Source organism: Perissodus microlepis, chromosome 15 (assembly GCF_051167445.1).
Source record: "Perissodus microlepis isolate ML-2025 ecotype Zambia chromosome 15, ASM5116744v1, whole genome shotgun sequence".
In the NCBI taxonomy this organism is placed as follows: domain Eukaryota; kingdom Metazoa; phylum Chordata; class Actinopteri; order Cichliformes; family Cichlidae; genus Perissodus; species Perissodus microlepis.
Genome location: NC_140475.1, coordinates 15,435,772 through 15,462,694, shown reverse-complemented (window position 1 = coordinate 15,462,694; position 26,923 = coordinate 15,435,772). Strand labels below are relative to the sequence as shown.

Below are 26,923 nucleotides of genomic sequence, written 5' to 3'. Positions count from 1 at the left end.
TTGTATCAGGCACTGAAATGAGAAAAGTAAACTGGCAGATTGCACTAAAGTACTAAATCTACTGAAAAACCCATGAATACAGGGAAGTATTGGAATAGTTTTCATAAAAGTCACAATAAAACCCCTCTAATCCCTGATTAGTGGCAAAACAAGAGAGTGGCAAAAATAGATAACAAGGAAAAAAGACAATGCATGGAGAAATGACTGCCTTCACATATGACACTAAGTGGAATGATTGACAATCAGTGCAATGTTCCTGATTGTTTTTCTGGCTGTTCAGAGCACATTAGTCTAACGTGACAGCAGATGCAACGAGTCCTCTCAGAGGATAAAGAGCTACACGTGTTATTCTGGAAAACTGGCTTGACTCACTATAACATAGGAAATGGGTTTTAGGGGGCTGACGAAAGTCTGACGAAGAGATATAAAGTGCCATGGAAGGAGAATGAGGCTACAGAATGAAAGCTGGTGCAGGTGGTGCAAGTATGCTGTGGTTCTATTTTGAATGGACACATTCCTGGGTAAATCCCATTGGTTAATCTTGGTTGTAAGGTAAACTGACTGTTTACTGCAAGATGGCACAATGGAAAATTTGAAATTCAGTAACTTTGACTAAAAATAAACCGGTCTGCAGTTTTTGCTCACAAGCACACGATTCAACCTTCGTTGACATATTTACCTTTACTTTAAAATGAAGAAAACATATGAAAAGTACATCTTACAAAGGAGAAATTTACTACAAAGGACACTTTCTGTACAGTTTAAGGGTAGTTGTACTTCATGTATCAAAAAAAATCAAAGAAGGTAATCTATCTAGCAATGAACTGGTGGATTTATGCTTCAATTGGCAGGAACGAAATATACCACAACATCCAGTCATGTGGGTCTGGTAAAGGGTTTCTATTTTGGTATGACGTGCTGCTCCCCAGTGGTCAAAGGTAGGAGCTATAGTATGGAAAACGTTGGAGAGAACCAGACTTCAAAATAAAAGCCTTTATTTTAAGAAGATGCTGAAAAAAAGTAGGTTTATGACTACTGTTCCAATTAAGATATTTTTCAGGGCACTAACATTTATAATTAAATATTATTTACACAAATGTTTCAGTATTTAAAAATAAAGTTTCGATTCGGATTTATTTTTAAGCCCCTGAACGGAAGCTGTCATATCATTCTTGGCAGCTTGGGTAAAAAAACAGAAATCGCATCAAACGCTGTCCTCTGTGCTGAGTTTGACGACAATAACAATAGAGGAAACGTGAAAATACTTGAATATAAAGACGACCCGGCGACTAAAAACAAGGGAAACGTCCGTAGTTTTTTGAGTTTTCTTCAGCTAACGCAACGAGGTGAGAAATTTGGAGCACACGTAACGGTTTTCTTTGGCCTATTGAGGTTATCCTTATTTAGCTATTGTTTGGGTGACTTTGGCATTACATTTGGCATCATATAGTTTTCTGAGAAGGTTTTTGGCATAAGTCCGCTTCAGCTGAATTATTTGTTTATTATAAAAACTATCCTTTTTGATAATTTACGATGTCGATGTTGAAACGTAGTTTGTATATGTTCCTAACCTTGTTATTGGCGAAGCTCTCGGCCTGATGATGCCTTTAAGGGGTCCCTTTAAAAACAGAAACCCCACTGTTTATTTTACAACAAGTACGGTACAAAATCATATTTATTTATTTATTTTAAAAGTAAGTGGTGAATATTTGTTTTTTGATTACTCTGTCTGGATACCCCCCCCAATAAAAACAAGCTGTTTGACTTCCGTTTTCTACCAATACACAAGCTAACAATCAAAAAGCACCTAAAAGGAACTAATCAACATATTTTCGAGTCTTTCAGATATTGTGTGGAGTATCATAGTAGTGTGATACGATAAACTTTATGGAAAACCAGTTGTTGTTGTTGTATGAGATATTCATGTTCAAACATGGCCTCAGATTTCATTTGGGGGGAAAAGAAGGATGAAAATAGGTGGGTTGCTCTGTTTTTGTTTTTTTCTATATGACGCGTATATTCCACAGCAGTCATTATCTATGTACAGTCATTGGACTGTGACATTTTTCGATAAATCTGAGGTGGGTGAGCAAAAGGCCCACTGTGATGTCAGATGGAATGACTCAGCTGTTAATGTATAAAAGTACCAAATTGAAATGTATCTGGCAACTCCAACAAAAAGGAAGTTTTCTTGCACATAAAGATTTCTTTTTATATTTAAACCCCTCTGATTTATCTCTTTGTGATGCTAGTATTTCAATTATTTTTTTATTTGAAAGGACAGTGTTCATTCAGACAGTAAAAATATTTTCTGTTATTTGTGGCCAATTTGAGACATGGCTTTTTTGTCAGTTTCTTGTACATTAAACTTGAAAAGAAAATCAAAAAGTCTCACACTGTTCATCACTTTAAAACCCACTGTATGTGTGAGAGCGATCTAAAGAAAGATGTGAGAGGCATACTCCAACAGGGCTGTTTTCTTCACTATGAAGGCCGAGCTTCAAAATGGGGCGTATCTTCTTGGACCACATCGGTGGGACTCGCCTCTTCTCTTGTGCCAACTGTGACACCATCCTGACCAACCGAGCTGAGCTCATCTCCACCCGCTTCACCGGAGCCACTGGCCGGGCTTTCCTCTTCAACAAGGTACATCCGTTTCTCATGTGATGGACAACATTGATGTTATTTAGTTAAAATACTTTAACTTAAACAATAGAGTGATTGTTTAGTATATTTAATGCAGCTATGTAAATAATTACTTTCATATTAAGAAGTATTAGAAGAGTTAAAGTCTGTCAAAGTACATAGCGGTTAACTGAAATTAGGAAACTTTAAAGTCACCATATTTGTTTCCTTCCTTTTGGATCCCTTAAGCCCCTAAATGAGGGTGGCTGTGACTCAGGAGGTAGATGGTCATCCACCAGCCAGAAGGTTCAAACCCAGGTCGTCCAGTCTGCATGTTATCCTGTCCTAATTGCTGCTGATTCATGCATTGGACTGGTTGTGTTTGTTACAGTTAGAACAAAGCACTGTATGAAATTGTATATGAATGGGTGAATGTGGCTTGTAGTAAAATGTGCTTTGAGTCCTGAGTTAGGGTAGAAAAGCTCTATGTAAGCAGGCACAATTGGTTTGTGATTAGCTAAGGCACAGAGTCTGTGGTACATTACTTAACAGAAGGCATTTTTATGTTATTTCCATTAACAAAAAAAAACATATTTTATGCTTGAGTGAACAAAACTTATAAATATTATAGTCCAGATGATTTTCTTTCAGAAATGTTTTGCATGAAGGTAAAACCCAAAATACATATAACAGTTTCAAACCAAAATTGCTGTTATTGGATCTGTCTTTGTTGATTATCTTTGAGATTTAAAGTTGGTGCAATTATTCAAGCTGTAGTTTGTTACAATTCTGGCTTCCAAACAAAACACTATAATCAAGATAAAATTATCACTGTCTTGTTTTTCAACAATTTTCTCACTTTGTCTTTCAGCTCATCCCTTTCTTTCATATTTGCTTTGCTATAAAAGTCCAATTTCACTACTTTAATATTTTTTAATTTACTGAAACCAGTTACCTGGAATAAATCATGTTGAATAATTATGATCTCTGTATTGATCACTTTTGAAAAGCAATTATGTGGTACAGTGACAGTGACGTGTGGTTGGTGTTCTCCAGGTTGTGAATCTGCAGCACAGCGAGGTGCAGGACAGAGTCATGCTGACGGGGAGGCACATGGTGCGTGATGTCAGCTGCAAGAACTGCAACAGCAAACTCGGTTGGATGTACGAATTCGCCACAGAGGAGAGCCAGCGCTACAAGGAGGGCCGCGTCATCCTGGAGAGGGCGCTGGTGAGGGAGAGCGAAGGCTTCGAGCACGTCCCGACCGACAATTCCTGAGTTCATTTATATTTATCTGTGGATACCAAAGCTTTCCCTCCAGCAGCAGCAGAACATGGACTTGCATTGATGGTGTTCCATTTCTCCCTATAGCTACACCAAAATATCACAGGCTGGGTGTTTGTGGGAACAACTAACAACAAGATGTTGGATATTTTTCAATTCTGATGGGGATTATTCCTCAAAGGGCAAAATAAAGTTGCTTTTCTTCCCATTTAAAAATCATCTTCATGTCCAATATGTGATAAGCAGGTGTAGCTGATGGTGGCTGCTGTCAGACGAAGAGACGTGGCTCCTGCAGCCTTACAAGAGGCTCAGATTTCTGTGTAAAGATAATGCGGTGAATCTTGAAAGCTGAGGCTGTCAGTGGGTCTAATTTGCTTTAAGAGTGAGTTGTTAAACATACTGCAAAAGAATCATTTTCTACAGTGTGTTCAATGTGATGCTTTGCTGGAAATGATCATATTAAGTATATATTACCCTATGGGCTCAGCTATAAAAGAGTTATTAGTTGATATAAAATGTTATAATTCAGGTTATTTTCATTCAGACAGGTTAGCAATTTAAGCCTGTCACTTAGTTTATTTTATCTATTAAATGACAAAAACAATATTGTGGGGTCTTTACCTTTCCATACCTCTTATTTGACTCTATAAATATAAATAAACCTGAATTCAGTAAAGTTGATATGACATGTTCTACAGAGTTAGAAATGCCAATATTTCACTACATCACTACTAATCTATCCAGTTTATTTTCCTTTATTTAACAAAGCATGATTTTGTTTCAGTTTTTCAGACTTGTGATATGTTTATTTGCAAAACAATAAATGATTTCAAATATGCAGTTATTTAATTCTCTTTTTTATTGTGTGTGCATATCTAGATTTACATAATATGCCCAAATAATCACAATCTGGTTAGTTTTCTCTTCTTTTTTTAATGTGCTGAGTTTATTTGCCTTTTTAAACAATCATTTTATCATTAAATATTGTCATTACCAGTGGCTTAGACCTTGTGTTTATTACAATTGTGGCCAGTGAAAGCAGTTCTCGGTATGCTTTGTGACTGAATACTTTCTCCTAAGTCAACGTAGACAAGCTAACCTGATATAAGTGAAATCAATCTGAAAAAAAAATGGGAAACAATTATGCATACTTACTTGAAATGACTCCTCCTCAAATTTAATGATGTGCATTATAAATTCTTATTTGGCAAATGTTAATGATATTGTATATTTATATCTGCCACACAGTAAAATGAAGTATATTTACTGTCATGACCAAAGTATATTTTCCTAAACTGGTTACCTGTTAACCCCTATGCCACCGCATTTATAAAACAGAAAAATCCTAGATTATTTTTTGCTTTGTAGACTATCAGCTCAGTTTTGACATCGAAAGCGAAACCTTGTAAAGTGCTCTTGAGCAATAGTTCTCCAGGCTTTCTGAAAGGCTTTCCAAAGTTTGTAACACTAATCTATGAACTATTCAAGTAGATGAACCAGTGTTACGTCTACGCATAACAGGAAATAAATATTTTTTTAAACTGTATCTTTAGGCACTTCTAGGGGATCTTTACGGAATAAAGAACAAAGGGCAAGGAAGAGCGTTTAATGTACCTCAGGAAGTCTAGAGAACTAATCCTGAAGCTTGAAAAACTTATAAAAAAGCAAAAGAAAAATAACACTTGCTCAATAATGGGGGTCACGTGATGCTCTTTTATTTATTTATTTATTTATGTTCTTTTTAATAATACTCATTGTTTTCAATCATTTTTACCTTATTGAGCAATTGTCTTTATTCTATTGCGCAATATTGTTATGGTTTGTGTTTAACAGTTTGACGTCAATGTGTAGAAAACAAACGCACCATTTGTAAACTCGACTTACGCTGCATTCTGGGTAATACGGAACGAATGACGACACACAGGAGCTGGGAATATAAAAGAAAACGGGTTTCACGTGCTGCAGGGCGAGCGGCATTCCCCTATTGACTGCATGCTTGCAATACGCATTGTTTTGATGACATGTAACATAAACGGTATTATTACTTCTCCATTCACTCGGACGGTAGATGAACGGAGCAACTATGGCCAACGGTGAGTTTACTTGTTAACACAAGCTAGCACAACTGGTTAATGTTAGCTGTAAGACCCCGTTAGAGCGACAAAAACATTAAAATGCAAAACCGAACAGTTTACAGGTAAACTGTCATAACCGCGTCGTTTCTGCTCATAAAGTAATTATTAAAGCGGTCGCTAATGTAGCTTTATACCATTTTGTGCTACGAGCGGTAGCTAACATTTTCTCCCCTTTCTCTCCTCAGAAAATGTGAGCGTGATCTTCAAAGTGTACTGTCTCACGGTGATGACACTGGTGGCAGCGACCTACACAGTGGCACTGCGGTACACCAGGACCATTTCAACAGAGGAGCTTTATTTCTCCACAACTGCAGTGTGCATCGCCGAGGTCATTAAGTTAGTGCTGAGCTTGGGGATGCTCACAAAGTAAGTGTTTGAGGCGCTACCCGCTATTTCCTTCGTGACCACAGAATGTAAGGTATGGAATTAAGAAACCCACATGACTGGCCAATACTGGTTTGGACTCCCCTTCAGAACCGTCTTTATTGTTCACGGCATTGATTCAACAAGTTACTGGAAACATACCTCGGACATTTTAGTCCGTGTTGACATGATAGGATCACGCAGTTGCTGCAGATTTTTCGGCTGCACATCACATTTCAAAGTTGCTCTATTGGATTGAAAGCCGGTGACTGTGGAGGTCATTTAATTGCAGTGAGTTCATTGTCATGCTCAAGAATTCCGTTTGAGACGATTTGAGCTTTATGACATGCTGTTGGAAGCAACTTTCAGAAGATGTGTACAGTAGTGATGTGCGGATCGATCCTGAGATATCGATTCCTCCGATACCAATCATTTATGTTCTAGAATCGAGTCTCACATTAAAATATCGATATTTTAGTAATTTAGGGTAAATTTGTAGTTTATCATTAACAGACGCGTTACTGTAATCTGATTACTTTTTCAGGTAACGAGTAAAGTAAGGGATTACTATTGCAAAAACGGTAATTAGATTACCGTTACTTTCCCGTAGGAACGCCGCGTTACTGCGTTACTAAAACCGTGATTTTTTTTTTTGCCAGAATGTCTCATGACAGTGACGTAAGCAAGTGCGACGTTTGTGACAACAGCTGTGTGCAGATCAACAATGGATCATATATCGAATGCAGGAGAGAGTATGAGCGTGCAGCGTTTAAAGCGTGGAAGTACTGACCTTATTTTGAGTTTGATTCCATAAAAAGTGACAAAAACATTAGTGTCCGTTGTGCGTGGGAAGAAAACTTCTCTTTACAGCGAAAAAAAACCCTAAACTTCCAAGCAAGCACCGAGTGCGCTGAGAAACTCGCGGATTCTTCAACTGACCGCCGCGGCACACCTGCACCAGGGCAAACCTCCGCCTATGCTTCTCCTGCTTTACAGGTGAAAATAGAGCAACAGGACCGCTAGTCTTTGATGTTATTTATTTTCTGCTGTGTTTTACTTGCATCTATTTGAAAGACTGAGTGTAAACACAAAAAAAATATATTTTATGTGCTGGAATGTGCAGAAAATAGGTTTAAATATTAAACAAATTTCTTCCAGTCAGAGAATGTTGCATATAATTAAATTTTTGCTTGATGCATAAAGTTAAAAGATTAAAACTAATAAAACAAAGTTTTAAAAAGGGACTTTTCCATTTGATTACATTTTGTATGATGGATTATGCAGAAAAAGTAGAATTGAGCTGAAAGATCTATCGCTTTATCACCTATTCAGGTTGTAAATTGTTTTTAAAAAGTAACTAAGTAATTAATTACTTTTGAAAATAAGTAATCAGTAAAGTAACGAGATTACTTTTTTGGGGAAGTAATCGGTAATTAGTTACTGATTACTTTTTTCAAGTAACTTGACCAACACTGATCATTAACAGGAACACAGTGGAAAGAAACTATAACATTCGGATTGTCTACATTCAAAGGAACTACTTCCTCTTCCGCCTTTCATAGTCATTTGCGAAATAGGCTGCCTGTCTCGCAGCCCCTTGGCGTGCGCACTCACAACAATGATTGAGCGCAAGGGCGTAGATTTGGCATGGACGGAAGGGACATGTCCCCACCAATATCCAGCGATTATTGAATTGTCCCCACCAATAATTTGATCTCTTCGAGTAAAGAAAAACAAAACCGATAGAAATAAAAAAAAACCGATCTGTCAACGTCTCATTCACCCAGCGGTGCAGAAAGAGTTGAATTACGTTCTCTACTGGAGTCCTACCTCATGTGACAAATATGGCCAATGTGATTGGCAGTGCCTTTCAGGGAGCTCTGTTTAGTTTTAGCAGCGGCAAACCTGCGCTGCGAGGACCTGCAAGGAGGAGAGGAGGATGGCAGCAAAAAGAACCTGGATATAAGAAAGTATTTTTCAAAGAAACCTGTAAGTCACTTAAAGTCAAGTTCACTCATAAAATCTGTCCATCATAATAACGTTACAGGCTATGCAAGGCAATACATGCCAACCCTCCCGTTTTTTCTCGGACAATCCCGAGTTTCAGTGCCCCTCTTATTACTCTTTCTGGGTTGCAAAATAAACTTTTAAAAAATTTTCAGGCGAGAATGTAGCTGTGCAAACTTCAAATATCTGAACCGGGGAGAACAGCAAACTCCCGGCACATCGTTTTAGGCTTTGGCCCACATCAGTCTAAAATTGTATGTAACCATGAATAACGTGTTGCCATGTCCACCAGGAGAGACTGGACGTTATAGATGTAAAACAAATATGCCAGCAGTTTATCTCACTTAATGAGAGGAGAAGGCATGTGTTTGGCTGCTTCACATAGTGGACATTGAGTTGTTGTGTGGGACACCAGTAGTCCATGTCTGTTGCTGTAACAGTAGTTCATGTTTAGAGTAAAACATCCCAGCTCACTGATTTGATCGGGGCAGTAGTGCCTAAAATGTTGCATAATTTTGCTAAGAGATCTGTTACTTTGTGGTAATCTTAGATGAGTAGTTTTATGGACAAAAACCACCAGGTCATTCAGTGTTCCCTTAGTGCTAATGTATAAGAGATGTTGTCTGTGAAGGTTCTCAGTCATCCAGGTCATCGTAGTCAAAGGAGCTTGCAAAGAAAAGCGTCTGGACTTCTTTAAGTTACTTGAAGACGTTTCACCTCTCATCCGAGAAGCTTCTTCAGTTCTAAGGTCAAATGGTGGAGAGTCCCAGATATAAACCTAGTGGGAGTATCCCCCCACAGAGGGACAAAAGGACCCCCTGATGATCCTCTAATCGCCTGAGCCAAGGTGTGAAACTGGGTGTGGGTCCCAATCAGCCAGAGTTTCGGGTGTGTTCATTGTGAAACCTGGCCCCACCTTATCATGCGAATTCCTGAGGTCAGATGGCCCAGGATGTGAGTGGGCGTTAAGGCGTCTGGGAAGGGATCTCAAAACTGGATTATAGATGGCAGAGAGTTGGTGTCGTAAACCCCCGCCTCTGTTCAAAGATGGTCGCTCACAGTGGACATAGATGGCTTCTTTCACTCCTCTTTCAAACCATCTGTCCTCTCTGTCCAAAATGTGAACATTGGCATCCTCGAAAGAGTGTCCTTTATCCTTAAGATGCAGATGGACTGCTGAGTCTTGTCCTGTGGAGGTGGCTCTTCTGTGTTGTGCCATGCGCTTGTGAAGTGGCTGTTTGGTCTCTCCAATGTAGAGGTCTGGGCATTCCTCGCTGCACTGTACAGCATACACCACATTGTTAAGTCTGTGTTTTGGCGTTTTGTCTTTCGGGTGAACCAGTTTTTGTCTGAGCGTGTTGCTGGGTCTGAAATGCACCGGGATGTCATGCTTGGAGAAAACTCTCCTAAGTTTTTCTGATACACCGGCTACATAGGGGATGACAATGTTGTTGCGTCTGTCCTTCTTATCCTCCCTCGCTGGTGTCTGGTCTTCTTTTCTGTGCCTCTTTGCTGACTTTAAGAACGCCCATTTAGGATAGCAGCACGTTTCGAGTGCTTCCTTTACATGTGTGTGTTCCTTCTTTTTTCCTTCAGGCTTAAGAGGCTATAAGAGATGTTGGTGTACTATAGCTGAAGTAATGTTGTTAAGTCTTTAAAGTCATATTCTTTTATTGTTGTGACTGTATTTTAAGCTATTTTTATTTTTGTATGATATCTGATTTATATGGAATATGGTTGAAGTAAACTAAAGTATAAAATACTTAGTCAGTCATTTGTTTAATAGTAACTTAACATTATATAATTCACATATAAAACTATGAATTGTAACTTTAAATGGTTTAAAAGCATATATATATATATATGTGTATGTGTATGTATATATGTGTATGTGTATGTATATATGTATATGTATATATATATGTGTATGTATATATGTATATATATATATATGTATGTATATATGTATATGTATATGTGTATATGTGTATATATATATATATATATATATATATATATATATATATATGTGTATATGTATATGTGTGTGTGTGTGTGTACGTACATACATACATTAAAAAAAAAAAACTTGAATTTTACAGTGTTTATTTATCGGATAAAATAAGTTAAATGTCACCGTTATTATTGTCCGACCGGAAACAGGCCGGGGGGTGTCCAAATTCAGAGGCTGCGTCCACCTGAGGACCCGGCCTTTGTGGTCTAAGTGGGCCGGGTCCTCCGAAAGCCGGGTAGACCGGAAATGAGCGACTGTGAAATTGGACCGTCTAGCCTTCAGAATTACGTCACCTGCCGTCTGCTCCTTGCTGTCTAAAATATAACCGGACGCTGGCTTAGATGGTCGAATAAACTGCTGTTTGAGAACCCGGAGGAATCATCCCGAGGGATTAATAAAGTTTTATTTAATCAAATTTAATCTAATAACTTTAATCTCAGCCAAACCGATTTACTCACCAACAAATAAAACACAACTAAAGCACTGAAAAAGGTCAAACAATAACATGTTTAAGTTATTTGACGTTTACACAGCTACATTCTCGCCTGAAAATGTGTTAAAAGTTTATTTTGCGACCCAGAAAGAGTAATAAGAGTAATATTAAAACTAAGTAGCTGCAGTAATAGTGGCCATTGTTGGAAACTGGAATTGGCTGGGCCAGTCTGGGATATGGTTTTCAGTTCTGTTGTCCGGGTGGAAAATCGGGAGAAATTGGGGGGAGAATGGTCGCCCCAGGAGATTTTCGGGAGGGGCACTGAAATTCGGGATTCCCTGGAAAAATCGGGAGTGTTGGCATGCATGTCCTAGCATAGCCTGTAACGTTATTGTGAGGGACACATTATATGAGAGAACTTGACTTTAAGTGACTTACAGGTTTCTTTGAAAAACAGTTTCTTATATCCAGGTTCTTCCGTTTTGCTGCCATCCTCCTCGCAGCGCAGGTTTGCCGCTGCTGAAACTAAACAGAGCTCCCTGAAAGGCTCAGCCAATCACATTGGCCATATTTGTCACATGAGGTAGGACTCCAGTAGAGAACATAATTCAACTCTTTCTGCACCGCTCGCTGAATGAGACGCTGACAGATCGTTTTTCTCTTACTATTGGGTTTGTTTTTCTTTGCTCGAAGAGATCAAATTAGTGGTGGGGACAATTCAATAATCGCTGGATATTGGTGGGGACATGTCCCCCCCCGTCCATGCCAAATCTACGCCCTTGGTCGATCGGCTCAGATATTTGAAGTTTACACGGCTACATTCTCACCTGAAAATATGTTAAAAGTTTTTGTGCGACCCAGAAAGAGAAATAAGAGTAATATTAAAACTAAGCAGCTGCCATCATTGTTGGAAACAAGTACTCTGATGTCCTGTAATCATTATGATGCTATAATCTGAGATACAATAAATAAAATAAGTTTTTGTACAAAGTATCGGTATCGGATCAGTATCGTCGATACCACCCTGAATATTACTTGGTATCGGATCGGAAAGGAAATCAGTGGTATCGCACATCACTAGTGTACAGTGTGGTTATAACGTAGTGGACACGGTTGGCAATAACGTTCAGGTAGGCTGTGCTGATGCTAAGGGGCCCAATGTCCAATACCCTCAGTCTAAGCAGGATATATCCAGGCTTTCATGTTGTTTATGCCAAATTCTGGCTCTCTCAGATTCATAACAGGAAACATTTTTCCTTGTGTGTGTACGTGTGTGCGCACGCGCTTCGAGGTTTAAAATCTTGTGTGTTCAGAGACACTTTTTCCAAACTTTGGCTCTAATGAATGGGTATTTAAGTTAATGTCTCTTTCCTATAAGCTTGAGGCAGTCTGGACATTTTTCTCTGACATGTGACTTCAAACAAGACATTTTCGCTGATATTTTTTTTTCTTTTTTGAGGCATTCTCTGTAAATACAAGAGATAATTGTGCATGAAAATCCCTTCAGATGAAATACTCAGACTAGCCCATCTGGCACCAACCACCATGCCATGTTGAGAGTCAAGTAAATCAACATTCCTCAGTTTAAAGATGAGTAGATTTGCGTGGTTGTGGTTTCCAAATGCACTTGTTGCCAAGCAGTTTAATTACCTAATAAAGTAATCAGCAAGTGTGCGTTTCTCCTATAAATCTTTATATTAATAAATTAAGGTTGCCTAGATTGAAATTTCATTTGATAAATAAGCCAATAGATTTTGTCTAGTACTCCCTAAAAGTGGACAATAGCCCAAGAAATCTATTATCAGAATAAGAGACACAATATAAGCAAGAGAGAGATGATACTTCAAAGAGTCCTTAATTTAAATCTAAGGGCTATAGATCTTAGTTTTAAAAATAAACATTTTTTCAAAACCTTATGTTAGGGCAGAGCTAGCAAACTTTAAATAAACCTTTTAACATCCCAGAGATAATTAAAATTGAAGCTATAATAGATGATGCTTAGCTTCATTAAGAATATGTATGTGCTTTTACCTAAAGATAATCTGCTTTGCCACTCATTTTCCGAGTAAATCGATTTATAGTTTGGTGTATAACATTTCCTTTAAACTTGTACCTTTTCAGCTCATTTAAGCCCAGTATTTTGCCTTTATAATTTTCATTTCATTTTGTCAGATTGATGCCAAATAATAAACTAAAGGCTGCCAAGAAAAAGAAGAGCAGAAATTTCTCACAAGTGACAAGTTGTAAAGAGACAGCAAAGAAGAGTTTAATAATAGAAAAACATATTTAGACACATTGTAGTTCAATCTGTAACTTTATTTACAGAGCTCAGGTTCAGCATATCCAGACTTTCTTTGGGTTAGCTGGCTCAACAAAACCAGTCAAAGAGAAGCAGAGTGGTTATTAATGGTCTTTGCTTCATTTTCTTTTTCTATACCTAACTTTTTCCACACAAAATAGATCAATGTCAGTCAGAATTTGTCAGAGAAACACAATATTGAGATTTATTTTTAAAAAGGCTATAAAAATATAAAGGTAAAACTGTATTGTGCTGCAACCTGACAGTAATATGGAAATTATATTAGCTTTTGTCCAAATGAGAGTGCAAGTAATTTGCACTACAAATAAACTGATCTGTCTTCTAATCTGTCTTCTATAAGCTGCAATTCCAGCACTGTAGCACAGTTAGTGCCAATAAAATGCACCACAGCAACTTATTACGTATAAACTGGATTTCTTCAAGAGAAATTCCAAAGAGTAATTAGAGGTGATTCTGAAAAGAAAATGTGCCATTTCCAGTCTGAATCTAACTGCAGATTGTCTTTGTCATAAGTTGCCGTGCCATTGTAGCCACACAAATAGAGACACACCTTCACGACACACTAAGAGACTTGTTAATCTTGTTTCATGAATAAACCCCTCAGATAAAACAAACGTATCATGTTTATTCATCATGTCATGCAGAACATACAAATAACAATGGTTTGATTATTTACCAAAAAATGGCATCAGTGCCATTTATATTTCTTCTTCGTCCATTCATCTGTTGTTTTTCACGTTTCCTCTCCCAGGGAAACGGCAAGTCTCATCAAACTAAAAGCCACCATACAGGAACACATCTTCTGCAGCCCTAAAGAACTGCTAAAACTCAGCGTGCCTTCGGTGGTGTATGCAGTTCAGAATAATATGGCTTTCATCGCCCTGAGTAATCTGGATGTAGCAGTTTATCAGGTATTATGTGAATCTGGGTTTGACGTGTGGCTCTTGTGGAGACAGTCCACGTCATCATTTACACAGGTCTTGTTACACGCATTTAATTATATCAGTAGCAACTAAATTCTATAGATAACTGCTTGATAAAGTTTCCTTTTTGTTTTATATTTTTTAAGTACTTGGTATATTTTGGATTCAAGAAGTTTGATATCCTCCTTATGTCAAGTGGGACTTTCCCCTTATAGTCAAAGGGTTTGTTGCACAAGTATTTGTGACAAAATGAAGCTCAGTTTATGTGCAGTTTATACCTCAGAAAGCGTTCAGTAAATTGCATTTTTGACACATTTTTGAGAGAGATTTGTAGGCAGTGAATTTAAGATCACTTGGCTTTTGCTTTTCAGGCTGAAATGCTAATAGTGTACAACATATTTAGGGAAACTAATTCTACATCTATGTGTGAAGTTATAATATTTAGTTCAAAATCCTTTTTAGGTCACCTATCAGCTGAAGATCCCGTGCACAGCCTTGTGTACAGTGCTCATGCTGAACCGCTCTCTCAACCGGCTGCAATGGTTTTCCGTCTTTATGCTCTGTGGAGGCGTTACACTGGTTCAGTGGAAACCTGCGGAGGCCACTAAAGTTCAGGTGGGGCAGCATGTTACACCATCCTGGTTACTCAGTAAACCACTCTTAATTTCCTGTGATACCACTAGCAGTAAATTAACATTCATTTTAAAAATCTCTTTAATCTACAAGCTGTATCATCTGTTCTGTAGTTCATTATTGATCCTTTTTTCACAGATTGAACAGAATCCTGTTATTGGGTTCATTGCCATTGCAGTTGCTGTCCTTTGCTCTGGTTTTGCAGGTAAGACCAGTGCTGATGATTTGACTTTCAGTATTGGCTTAACTGTCAAGTAAAATCCAGAAATACGTTTGGCAACTAAGAAAACGCCAACAAAACCCACGATCTGTACACATGCCTGAAACTGATAAGATGATATTTTCTCTAAAGTAGATGGATTTTACTTTTACTGCTGCTGTATTTTGAACCTTTGAATCTGACAGTCTGGTATTTACTTTAAGGTGTGTACTTTGAGAAAGTGTTGAAGAGCTCAGAGACATCCCTGTGGGTGAGAAACATTCAGATGTACCTGTCCGGCATAGTGATCACCTTGATCGGTGTTTACATGACTGATGGAGAGGGGGTCATGGAGAAAGGATTCTTCTTTGGTTACACACCTTGGGTGTTCTTTGTAGTATGTAAGTAGGACATCTTGAGGAAGAAGTACCTTTCTTTTACTTTCCTTGTACCTTTTGTCTGACTCTGCTCTGCTTGTGCTTTCAGTCCTGGCCAGTGTAGGTGGCCTGTACACATCAGTGGTAGTGAAGTACACAGATAACATCATGAAAGGCTTTTCTGCTGCAGCTGCAATTGTCCTCTCAATGGTGGCATCTGTAATCTTGTTTGGACTACAAATAAGTAAGTTTCTCATAACCACAGTTTGAATCCAGCCAATTCATTAAGTAAGAGTATATTGTGGCTCGTGATTTTTGTTCTTTTATTTGAACTGTAAACCTCTCTACTACTTGATAAAGTAGTGGATCAAATATAGAGTAGATCACTCTTGGAATCAGATATTAAATATATAAACACAAATCTTTACTAATGGTCAAAAAAGAGGGACGAAGCAACACGATTATCTGTGTAAAACATCCAGTAACACTTTGCAATTCATTAAGTAAGAGTCTCCTGTAACTTTCTAGAAAAGTTTTGAAAAGTAGCTTAAAGCCTCAATTATACTCTATTATTGACATTAACAGCTTAAAACACTGGGCACAGCAGCTTAGATTCACATAATTAAAAATATTGGCAACAGTCAGTGCTACCTTTCAGCCTCCTAGCATGTTTTCTTTCCATTTTGAAACTAACAGAAGGTTTGACTATGTTTTTATATGAAATGATTTGGTATACACCGGCTTTCATTAAAACCATTAATCTTCCTTTTTAATTTTTTTTTAATAATGGAAATGTCATTTTGCTTTTTTACCCTCCTGTGCAGCTATGACGTTTGCCTCTGGAGCATTCCTTGTCTGCATTTCCATATACCTGTATGGACTTCCAAAGCAAGACACATCCAGATTAACCCGGAAGGATACAAATTTAGAAGACAAACAGAAACTAATTTCTGTGTGAGGTGCTGACTGACATCAGACATTTCTATGCTGGACCAGGATGGAGGAAGCCTTTCCTCATTTGAGGTTAAAGTTGGATCTGCTTTGTGTCGACGTCATCAGATGGAACCGTGAACTGAGTCTCTGAATACTTTGAAGAATCTTAGTGTGTTTTTTTTGTTTTTATAAAAAGGGGGTGAGGGAGTTTGGGTTTTTTGTAGTTTTTTTTGGAAACTGCTTAAAGCTAGCTACCAGTAAGCTCGTGAATCTATACCCTAACCAGTGAATTCTTGGAATTGGAATCCAATCTTCAGCCACAATAAGTAGCATAAGAAGTTTATTATTATATTGTCTTTTTATTTTATTTAATAATCCAGTGTTAATAATTGGTCTTTAAACTGTGCAGTACGAGTGACTTAACTCCAAATCACTTAGTCCTTACTCTGAATGTGCCCAAATCACAGACTGCATGCATAATCTCCCCCCCCCCCTCTTGTTTTCTAATTTTTTTTTTTTTTTTTTAAATCACTTCAGTGTTGTCTCGTAATGAAGGTAATTTTACAGCTTTTATTAGCAGAGAAGTGTTTTCTGAATACAGACTAGACCCAATCCTACAGACTAGCATAATTTTATTTTGACAATATAAGGCTCTGTTTTTAGAATACAAATCAACAATAGTTGCAGCACTGAAAAGAACACTGACACACACCGATGCAGTTTTTACATTTTGTTAACTGGTGTGATGCCCAGGATTCTCATCCCGTTGGCCAGGACTGAGCATGCTCCGCTGAACAGTCGTAACCTTGCCTGTGGATATGAGGAGAATGAAGCAGTTTTCAGGTTGCAAAACTGTTGTTAGCAATGCCCTTACATATGTAGTGACAGATCTAACAGTGACTGCAAGTACAATCAGTTCTCGCAGGGAAACAAAGAGATCAGTATAGCATATTTTAAAGACTCATGTAGTGATTCACATATTTGACTGACTACCAAAAGATGGGGATCATTTGGTTGTCAGTCAAATATGTGAACGAGTTGAACTCTAGAGAGAAGACATCAGGAAGGGTATTAAGTGTGTATTTTTTTTTTTTTTTTAAAAAACCCCAAAACTGACAAAATATGTGAAGCTACTGTGTTGATCCCTTGATAATAAGGTAGCTTTTTACACTTTAACATTTGTCAGGCTTACAATTGCACTGACAAACCTAAGTATCTGCCACTGATATTAGTAAAGACCATCTATCTTGTCATTATGCTGATATCTGTAAGCAGTGCTCCTACTATTAAACAGAAATTCTATTGGCTGACCAATGTTTTCTACAAGCAAACACAATGTTTGATTAGTCAAAGAAGAGTCCCGTGAGGGGTAAGGCATCTTTAACTTTGTCCAAATTTCTGCTTTGAACCCCACTAATAAGCACTTCTTTTATTCATTTTCATGTAATTTTCTTGGTATAAATCTCTTGGGTATTCTTGGCAGAATGTAGCTATAATTGAGGCGACTTTTGTTGTGATTTGGCGCTATATAAATTGAATTGAATAATTAATTTTCTAGACCTTTTAAAATCTTGAAAAATTTCCAAAACAGTCAAATCAGACAGTAAATGCCCCTCAACCTGTCACCTCAGTTTAAAGCTTGTGGTGCATGTGACTGTGCTAATTTGGCAGTTTCAGATAATGTCCCAACCAACCAGTTTCTCTTAACATGTTCATGTGTGAGAAGAACAGGTTGTTGCATAAGAAATTCTAGAACCATGCATTAAAAGGCTCCATTGTGGCTGTTCAATGTAGTATTTTGGCAGGTTTAAGAGGAGAAACAGGTAGAAGTTTGCCTAACTGTTTTCTTTGTACCTGTGCAACAGTCTCAGGGCTTCCTTTTACCGGCAGCTCTCTGTGTGCTGAAGCAATCAGGTGGCTGGAAGACACGAAAGAGAGCAAGGACACACCTCTGTACATATTTACTACTAATGTTAACTTATGACTGTAAGGGCTTGCCAAGTAGCAAGACTGGCATCCTGTTCCTTACCACAGCTTCAGCAAGAAGTTGACAAGGTGCTTAGGTTGCAGATCCTGAGCTGACTGGTACAATACCTCGTCATAACTGCAAATAAAGAAGGGACAGTTTTGTAAACGTGGAACAAATATTGACATTGACAAATGAACAGATGTTCAGAAAGTGTGCTTGCCGAAGGAGGTGCTGTAGGATGGCAGTACACGTCTGCTCAGATAGAAGAGATGGGTCGAAGGCAACTGCCTCTACACCTTTGTTTGTCTGCTTTAAACTGTAATAACAGGATTACATGTGAATCACATGACAAATATCCTGTCGACCTTTTGGAATTAAGGATGTCAGACATGCATCTAAAGTGTGATGTCTTTCAAATGTTTCTGTTATTTCTCATTTTCCAAAATAAATGACTGAATAGATTACTGGATAGAGGATCCAAAATGAAAACGTATCAATACTAGAAATCTCAGACCTGCAGAGTCGAGCATGTGTGTACTGAAGGAAGACACCAGTGTCACCCTGAGCCTGCAGCATCCGGTCCCAGTCAAACTTATAGTCTGACTGCAGGGGCCCTTTGAAGTCCTGAAACACAGAGTTTTCAGGCACGTCAACGCCTACTTGCAAAGTGCACAGAGAGGAGGAAAGGTGTGAGAAAGGTAATGCATCAACAGGACTTTACTGCTTAACTGATGGGTTTTGGCTTGTGAAAGGCCCGATGAAGGCCAGAAACTAATAAAAAAAATAAATAAATGTTGCTTTAATGCTACAACTCCTGAAAGGAGTCACCGCATCATCACTAAGACCGAGAAATGAAGCAGCCAGTGGTGGAATATTATACTTGACAGTGTAATAATCTTGTTTTCTTGTTTCTTTTCTTTTGTACTATTGAAACAAAGTCTTAATTATTTAACAAATATGTGATTTACATTAGTCTTTTAGATCTTTATGACCACTAATTTTGAACATTTAGCAAACTTAGAATATCAGTTAATGGCCAATATGTTATCGGTCTGACTTAAAAAGACCTGAAACTCCCAATCATAACATTAATCACACACACAGATCAATGAATGAAGCTGCTGGTTGCTGAATACTAGCAGTATTTTTAAATAAAAATACTAAACATCTTTTGTAATAACCGACCTGGATTATTAGGGCACTGATTCCTACTTTCTCTGCAGTGTCCTCTGGGTTTTCCAATTCCTTTGTTGCTGTGGAAAGATTTAAATTTAGTCAGTGACACAACAAAACAGCCCTTGTTCTGACATGTGCCACTCCCACAGAAGAATGTGAATGCGTCTCAGTTCCATAATGTCACAATACATACCAGTCTTTGTACTTTTTTAAGGAGGCATTTTTCTAAAGGCCTTAACCATCTACAAGTAGTTTCAACTCTGACCATCGCCTTTTTTGGCATGTGTAGTTCATTGTGGGAGAAAAATGTGCTTAGCTGCTTACAGGAGGATAGATTTCGGACTAGGGATGGGTATCGAAACCGGTTTCCACTGTTTCAATTCCTTGGAGTTGTTTGCCATTTTTACAAACGATTCCCATATCGATTTCAGTCGCCCCGAATGACGTCACCACGTTGCGGAGCGTCATTTACCTGGCAGGAAACACTGCACCTAAGCGGCTTAAACGCTCAAAAGTTTGGTTATACTTTACGAGAACGGATGACAACAGGGCAACTTGCAATACTTGCAAAGTAGATATTTCATTTAAGGGAGGAAACACTACGAATATGCAAAAGCATTTGCTCACAAAACACGCGATGACCTTAAATCAATGTCGTGTTTTTAATTCCGCTCCGGACTCGTGAATCTCAACCCAGCAGCAGCGGTAACGTTTGCGCGTCCTCTCCCGTTAATGCGGCAGGTAAATAATCAACTAACAGTGCATATTATGTTAGCGCGATCTGCCTCATTACAAAACCTGCCATTACTGTGCATTTAGGTGACCATGATGAGAGACAGACAGAGTCTGGCTGGCTCGGATGCTGGCAGTTCTCGCTGCAGTCTAGCGGTAGCGTCTCCTTTCAGGCCAGGATAGACGAATGTCACCGAGCAGTGACTAAGTTTGTGGTCAAAGGCTTGCACCCATTTACCACAGCAGATGCCCCGATTTTCACTAAGTGAATGTGTTTAATTGTAGGCAGGGACACTACTGGATATTCTTGTGTAATTGCTACAGAATAATTTATGTTATACTTTGTTATTGCTACAGAAGAATATTTATTTTATTATTTTACATTTACAATTTTTTTCCCCCGGGACCTTGTGACACCCCATGGAAGAGCCACAGGCTGGATCTCTTAAGGATCTCTTAAGATCTCACTGTTGGGTTTGTAAGGCCATGCTACTCCTAAATTTCTATCTTGTTCAAAGAGAAGATATAAAACAAAGTTCTAAGCTAATCGACCTTTGTGTTCTCCTTTTAAAAAAAAAAAAAAAAAAAAAAAAAAGAATCGATAAAGAATCGAATCGTTAAACAGAATCAAAAATGGAATCGGAATCGTGAAAATCTTATCAATACCCATCCCTGCTCATCACGTAAAAATGTAAATCAAGCTCATTTTAGAGAAGAGCACCATCTTCTTGTTGCAAAATGCAATTGACAACAATTACAGATAAAAGCAAAACTGCACACCAGTCGATTGAGGACTGAAGTGCTGATTTTGTTTTTAAAGGCACATAATGTCTTGATGCATTCTCAATCATCCAGGTAAGTAAATCTCCAAAAGTTGATTCTTCTGGGCGTAGCGTTTTCAGTGGGAGAAATGTTTCGTCACTCATCCAAGTTTATAAGACTGGGGAAACCTGCAGTCAGCTGAGACTGAAGAAGTCACTTGAATGAGTGACGAAACGCTTCTCCCACTGAAAACGCTACGCCCAGATGAAAAGAATCAACTTTTGGAGAAAGGCACATAACAGTACTTAAAGGACACATAAGTATTTATTTACTCTTTTACTGTTATATAACTGCCTAATGTGTGACAGGCTTACTGTTTGATTGGCTCATGTTGTTGAGCATCCTGGCTCGAGCCTCGTCCAGCACGTCCTCCAGAAACACCACCTCACCAACCCTGGTCTTCATGCCCTGCACCAGACCAAAGGACACGTGCCGACACCTAAAATCATGTATTTAATACTATTAGAAGCACTCATTTTAAGCACTTTATGCTTGATATGCATGTACATTCACAAATGAAGCGCCTTGAGGCGACTTTTGTTGTGATTTGGCGCTATATAAATAAAATTGAATTGAATTGAATTGAATTGAAATGTATCCTATTAATTTTTTCTAAGTGTAACTTTAAAAAAAAGAAAGAAGCAATAACTACAAGTGGCAGAAAATTTAAGTGAAATGTGGAATAGAAGGCTGAAGTTGGCTTAAATATTAAGGCCAACACAAAGTTGCCAGCACCATCACACAGACATCATGAGACAGCAGAATTCCATTCTGTTTCTAATTACAACAGCTGCCTGTTTTGGGTGGGAGGAGTAAAGTAATGCTGAATCTATCTTCATTGAATTACAAGAGAGACCGTGGAAATCCTGTAATTACTGAACCGAGGTTTACTGTCATTCCAGCCTTAAATGCATCTTTAATTTCAAGTCTTTCATAAACATAATGTGCAAAAATAAGATTATTAAGAGCTGACATTAATTAGTTTTCATTAAACCGGTGCATTATGGGTGAATTTATGTAATGCTACGTTACCCATCTGCCCAAGAGTGACCCATCGCAAGCAAGATCTGGAATAACTGGGAGAAGTGATTCTCTTGACTTTTATCTGTCTAGAAAAAGAAAAATTTGAAATGTCAAGTTATTGAGTTACAATTTTGAGATAACTCCAAGCTTCCATAGAAAAGTCCTGCTAGTGTTTCTAATACAATATTTCATATTAAGTCTTATAAAGACTTTTTTCAGTTTTTTGTTTTAAATACTGAATTAAATACAAAATATGAATATCATACAGACTAACCATAAACAGTTAATCTGCCAGTTGCTTTTCTCGATTATTTACTACTTGTTTTGAGAAAATTACCAGAAAATTATTATTTATTTATTTTTCATTAAAACGAAAATCCAGGTGTATTTCTCAATACATTTCTTCTGCTTTTTTTAAAAGCACATTAGACAAAGATTGCTTGGCTATAAGTTACTTAAATGACCAGTTGTGAAAGTAGTTTATTTTTCTGCTCTGTTTTCAGCTCAAAACATTAATGGCAAAAAACAAAAATTATAATGCAGAAAATAAACTGGGCTCCATGGGTTAGGGTTAGTCTATTCCTCGTCTGTTATTGGCATAAAGCAACAGGCAAAAAAGAGAGCTTACCACATAAATCATCTCATCAAAACTGTACTTTTCCTTTCGGTTAATGGCTGCAGCGATATCTCTAAAACAGAAAATACAAAATAAGTGCTTATGGCGTCAAATCAGAGGGAGAGACATCATTTACCAGGTGCACTCGATTTTTCAGAGTAAAGCAGCTAACAATTTCAGTGGGCTCACATAAACTTAAATCCCGAGGACTAAAAGCTTTCACCATTTTGTACCGATCGCAATTCTTGCTAACTAACCTGGTGATGTAGAGAGTCGTACCATCGCTGCGGAGCACTGTGCAGACGTTGGTCATGTCTCTATTGGGGGAAAGGTCCACCACACCAGTGCCCTTCCTGTCAACAGAAAAAAAAAAATCATTATGTCCAGAAGACATAGGGTCAGGCTCAGCTGTTGAATCTATGCATATTTTACTGTATTTCATTTTTAAGCTACTAATTTTAAGCTACTAAGCACTGAATCCCTACACTCCTCCTGTGAGTTCACGGGAGGGCAGACCCAAGTAGCTTCCAAACGCTCTGCCTTGAGCCGGTACCCTGGGCCTGATTCTAGGTTGGGATGCGGGTGATCCTGTACAGGAAAGGGTAAACTGGACCTTTGATCTTTTTTTTAAGTCAACATAGTGTGTTGTAAAAAACACTTCAACTGGCTCCTGCACAGTAAAATGAGCCAGTTGAAGTGTTTTGGTTATCTGATAGAGCTGGAAAAGGTGTATGGGGTGAGAGAAGTCTGGGCTTAGGTAAATATTTTACCAATATTATTATACAAGGGGTGGCATGTAGCAATAAACTGGTAGATAACTATGTGAATCTGTATTTTCTTTCAAATTTAATCTCTCTGCCTTCCAGCTTAACTGTTTTGGTTCAGCCGTTGCTCTCGTTTTTCAAAGATGGACACACTTTTTGCAAATAAACTTCCCCATCTGTTAAAATCTATTTGTATTCTGTTTGTAGGGAAGCTGAACTCTGACTAATCAGTGGCCTCTTAGCACATGTTTACTTGGTGTTAGACACACCAGTTACCGATTGAAGGTCGCCACATACTCAGATGTCTTCAGCAGGCCCCGGCTCTGCAGCTGCTGCACCACCTCCTGGGCCTGATCCTGGTGAAAGGACTCCCCGCTGTAAACGTCGAAGTGGACCCCCAACCGCTGGAGAGATTTTAAATCAATCTCAGTCGTGCTCCGTGGCAGTCAACTGTTAAACATTTTTATTTCTCATTTCAAGTTTCTATCTTTAGAGACTCAAGCTGTTACCAAGCTGTCTGGCAGCTTTCTAACCTCATAAATGTCCTGATACTCCTTCACTGTGATGTCTCTGAACTGCTGCCATAAGGAGACAACATGGCTCTCGTGCTGCTCCAGCTGTCTAAAGAAGTCTCTGGCAGCCTGTTTCATATCCTCATTGTTCTCTGCTTCTTTGTTTACTCGAACATAAACCTGCAAAGCAAAAGAAAAAAGAAAAAAAAACACTGGTGCTGTTTAAAAATGCCTTTTTAAACAGCATTTAGAATATAACACTAAAACAACATCTTCTAAACGTGCAACTGAGGCTCATTCAGTGCTTAAATATAAATTTGAGAGTCAGAGAGCATCTATCGGGTCCTTCTCCAAACATCCAAACTCACTTCGAACAAATGCTGTAAGGGATTCTGTTTTAATTTTTCCGGACTTCCAAATTGCCCAAATCCAGCTCCCAGCAAACCTGAAATCCAAGACAGGTTACTTGTCCTTGATGTTTTAATAAACAAACAAACAAACAAACAAAAGATAATCCCTCACTGTAGAGTAATTTTCTGACCAACTCACCAAACTGCATCCCCCAGTCTCCAAGGTAGTTCATTCGAATGACATCATTTCCAAGTGACTGTTTAAGGTTAGCAATGAAGTTACCTGAAGATAGAGTTTATATTTTTTTTACACTTGCTGAAAAACTATTTGATATTTAAGAATTTGAAAATCTAGTAATGACACATCAGGTCTTAATTTTCTTCTTCAAGCTAACAATATAAATATTTTGAAGATTTCCTGATAATTAAAGGTAAAACTGCGGACTCACGGTTAAAAAAAACTAAACTTGTTGCTCAACATGACAAAATAAAAATCATTTTAAACCCTTTTGTGCACATTTCTGTAATCAGTAATAAGTTCATTGGTAAGGCTCGATTTAATATGTAGCTCACGTGCATTTCAGTTAATAATAATTGTACTATTATTATTATTATTATTATTATTATCAGTTTAGTTTATACTCACCAATTATTGTGGACCGCAAGTGTCCAGCATGGAATTTTTTGGCAATGTTTGGAGAGCTGTAAGCATATCAACATATCAACTCTGTCTGTTAAGTGGAAATGAATACACTCAATAGCTACATTAGCCACTTTTTCTTATTCAAAAGAACAAGGCGCTGGATAAAATTCCTCAGGGAGTTTGGTCCATATTTAAGTAATGACATGACAGAGTTGTTAAAGATTTGTCAGCTGCACATCCATGTTGTTCTACCACATCCCAAATCTGCTTTATTAGATTGAGTTCAGTGACTGTGGAGGGCATTTCAGTGAACTCACTGTCATGTTCAAGAGACCAGTTTGAGATAATTTGAGCTTTGTGACAAGCTGCGTTATTATGCTGCCTCATTCTTACACGTAGGTTGAACTTCCATAGGTTGCCTTGGCCATGTTCACATGGCTAAATGCACAAAGTTGTTGTAATGTGATTGGCTGATTAGATGTTTACACTAATGAGCAGTTGAACAGGCGTACCTAATTACATAGTCAGGGGGTGTATGTTAAAATAAGGGGGAGACATACAGAATCCTTCCCCCGTTTTAACAAAGGGGCCACATTTAAATTTATCGCCATATAAATAAAACTGAAAAACAAACTTACCTGTACTCCACTAACGTCGTTCCTGTCGTGAGAGTATTGAAAAGTTCACTATTTAACCCGAATTTATCATCCTCCCCATTTCCAAATGACTCCAACAATTTCTGGAACAGATAAAGTGGAGAGGGACTGTGATCACAGCAGAAGCTGTGGAAGTTTTTTGTTTCATTTTGTTTTGTTTGCTTAAGCTCTCACTGTGTGAGTGGAAACTCAAACCTGAGCAAGAAGCTTGCGATTAACTTTAAAGTTGATAATTCCACGTGCAGCTGAGATGTGTTCCACCACATTGTCCTGCTTCAACTGAAAGATAAAGTGTGAATTACCTACTAAAAACAAATTAAAGCTTCATCTAATGTATATGAGACAAACACAAACTAGAACTCATTGAATTGAGGAAGATTAATTGTATAATCTGTAGGAACAGATTATACTATGTCTTGCAATGTCCAACTGTCATAAACACATGGTTACGGTGGTTAAAGGAACTGATAAACTTGGATGCACATGAAGCTGCAAGACCACCAAAAATATATACATGCGGTGGAGTTACACGTGAAGAGGAATGGTGACTGTCTAAGGGTGGTTTAATCTCACCTGAGTGGCCAAGTTTTCTGTCTGCACCTGAACGTCTCCACTGGATGGTAAAATCCCACTGGCTCTCAGTGTTCCAATTAAAAGCCTAAAATCGGCTCCCTGTCTGAGGATCACAACTTTTTTTAAGTCTCTGACAAACAGGTGAGAGGACAAAACATACTTATAGCATCCTACAGGTTCGCAGTGAGCGACACAAACAGACTTAACTGTTTCTTCAGGACTGGAACTGCTGTCAGAGCTGGAATGAAAACATCCTCTGACTGCTGCAGCGCTCTACCCAGCTAGACATTAAAACACAACACCAGATAAACACTGTAAGTGTTCCATCACAGCCCTGCAGGGTCAAAACATGATAGCATTAGCATACAGGTTTGTGAAAACCTGAGACTCCCAGACGCATTACCTTCTCCGCGATTTTTCTCCTGAAAAAGCAAGCCATGTTTTCTAAACACACGAACAAAACCTTAACTTAACCTTTATGCATAAATTAAAAAAAACCCTTGCAGGGTGCTTTCACATTGACACATTGCTGCTGCACTTCCGTATTACTGCTACTACTTCCGATTTCCTCGGCCAATCACAGGCTTCGCTTTAGAAAATAGCGTAAATAAAAGAAAGGGTTTGTTCGAATTTGTTCTAGGCTGCTCCCGGTCATATTATGGCATGGAGAGGGGAAAAAGTAAACTTAAAGTGGAGGTGAAAGGGCGGACAATATGACTGCGGTTAGTTTTATCATCGCCAGCCATCTTAAAACGAGGGAGCTGGTGAATTTAAAAATGACCAACAACGCTCCTGCGGAAAAAAAGTTTTATTATTATTAATTGTAGCTTTTTATTGACTA

The 26,923-nt window shown here is 38.2% G+C and overlaps 3 protein-coding genes across 3 annotated transcripts; 2 read left to right on the top strand and 1 right to left on the bottom strand.

Moving 5' to 3' along the window:
• Nucleotides 1–1,168: 1,168 nt before the first annotated feature.
• LOC146371948 (protein yippee-like 5) lies at nucleotides 1,169–4,753 on the top strand. The gene is made up of 3 exons (XM_084953987.1): nucleotides 1,169–1,346; nucleotides 2,493–2,646; nucleotides 3,682–4,753. The coding sequence occupies exons 2-3, from the start codon at nucleotides 2,506–2,508 to the stop codon at nucleotides 3,901–3,903; spliced, it is 363 nt and encodes a 120-aa protein (XP_084810113.1). The 5' UTR covers nucleotides 1,169–1,346; nucleotides 2,493–2,505; the 3' UTR covers nucleotides 3,904–4,753.
• Nucleotides 4,754–5,804: 1,051 nt separating this feature from the next.
• slc35a1 (solute carrier family 35 member A1) lies at nucleotides 5,805–18,679 on the top strand. The gene is made up of 8 exons (XM_084952199.1): nucleotides 5,805–6,002; nucleotides 6,230–6,410; nucleotides 13,933–14,092; nucleotides 14,567–14,719; nucleotides 14,876–14,942; nucleotides 15,161–15,337; nucleotides 15,423–15,557; nucleotides 16,138–18,679. Exons 1-8 carry the CDS (start codon nucleotides 5,978–5,980, stop codon nucleotides 16,269–16,271), a joined length of 1,032 nt encoding a protein of 343 aa, XP_084808325.1. The 5' UTR covers nucleotides 5,805–5,977; the 3' UTR covers nucleotides 16,272–18,679.
• On the bottom strand, nucleotides 16,797–26,672 carry rars2 (arginyl-tRNA synthetase 2, mitochondrial). Its single transcript, XM_084952196.1, has 20 exons — nucleotides 26,486–26,672; nucleotides 26,290–26,363; nucleotides 26,083–26,185; nucleotides 25,705–25,788; nucleotides 25,492–25,592; nucleotides 24,857–24,912; nucleotides 24,410–24,493; nucleotides 24,229–24,305; nucleotides 23,882–24,040; nucleotides 23,646–23,752; nucleotides 22,842–22,937; nucleotides 22,597–22,657; nucleotides 21,978–22,054; nucleotides 21,260–21,384; nucleotides 19,401–19,468; nucleotides 18,730–18,839; nucleotides 18,436–18,531; nucleotides 18,276–18,350; nucleotides 18,101–18,164; nucleotides 16,797–17,056 (listed from the first exon to the last, which is right to left on the bottom strand). Exons 1-20 carry the CDS (start codon nucleotides 26,519–26,521, stop codon nucleotides 16,970–16,972), a joined length of 1,740 nt encoding a protein of 579 aa, XP_084808322.1. The 5' UTR covers nucleotides 26,522–26,672; the 3' UTR covers nucleotides 16,797–16,969.
• Between the last annotated feature and the right edge of the window lie 251 nt (nucleotides 26,673–26,923).

Excerpts from the sequence above, each read along its gene's own strand:
- LOC146371948 (XM_084953987.1), top strand. The coding sequence starts at position 2,506 with ATGGGGCGTATCTTCTTGGACCACATCGGTGGGACTCGCCTCTTCTCT. Across the intron at positions 2,647-3,681 it reads GGGCTTTCCTCTTCAACAAG|GTTGTGAATCTGCAGCACAG; the intron begins GTACATCCGTTT and ends GGTGTTCTCCAG.
- slc35a1 (XM_084952199.1), top strand. The coding sequence starts at position 5,978 with ATGAACGGAGCAACTATGGCCAACG. Across the intron at positions 14,720-14,875 it reads CGGAGGCCACTAAAGTTCAG|ATTGAACAGAATCCTGTTAT; the intron begins GTGGGGCAGCAT and ends CTTTTTTCACAG. Across the intron at positions 15,338-15,422 it reads TTGGGTGTTCTTTGTAGTAT|TCCTGGCCAGTGTAGGTGGC; the intron begins GTAAGTAGGACA and ends TTGTGCTTTCAG.
- rars2 (XM_084952196.1), bottom strand. The coding sequence starts at position 26,521 with ATGGCTTGCTTTTTCAGGAGAAAAATCGCGGAGAAG. Across the intron at positions 25,593-25,704 it reads ATCGCAAGCTTCTTGCTCAG|AAATTGTTGGAGTCATTTGG; the intron begins GTTTGAGTTTCC and ends TATCTGTTCCAG. Across the intron at positions 22,055-22,596 it reads TTGATGAGATGATTTATGTG|ACAGATAAAAGTCAAGAGAA; the intron begins GTAAGCTCTCTT and ends TTCTTTTTCTAG.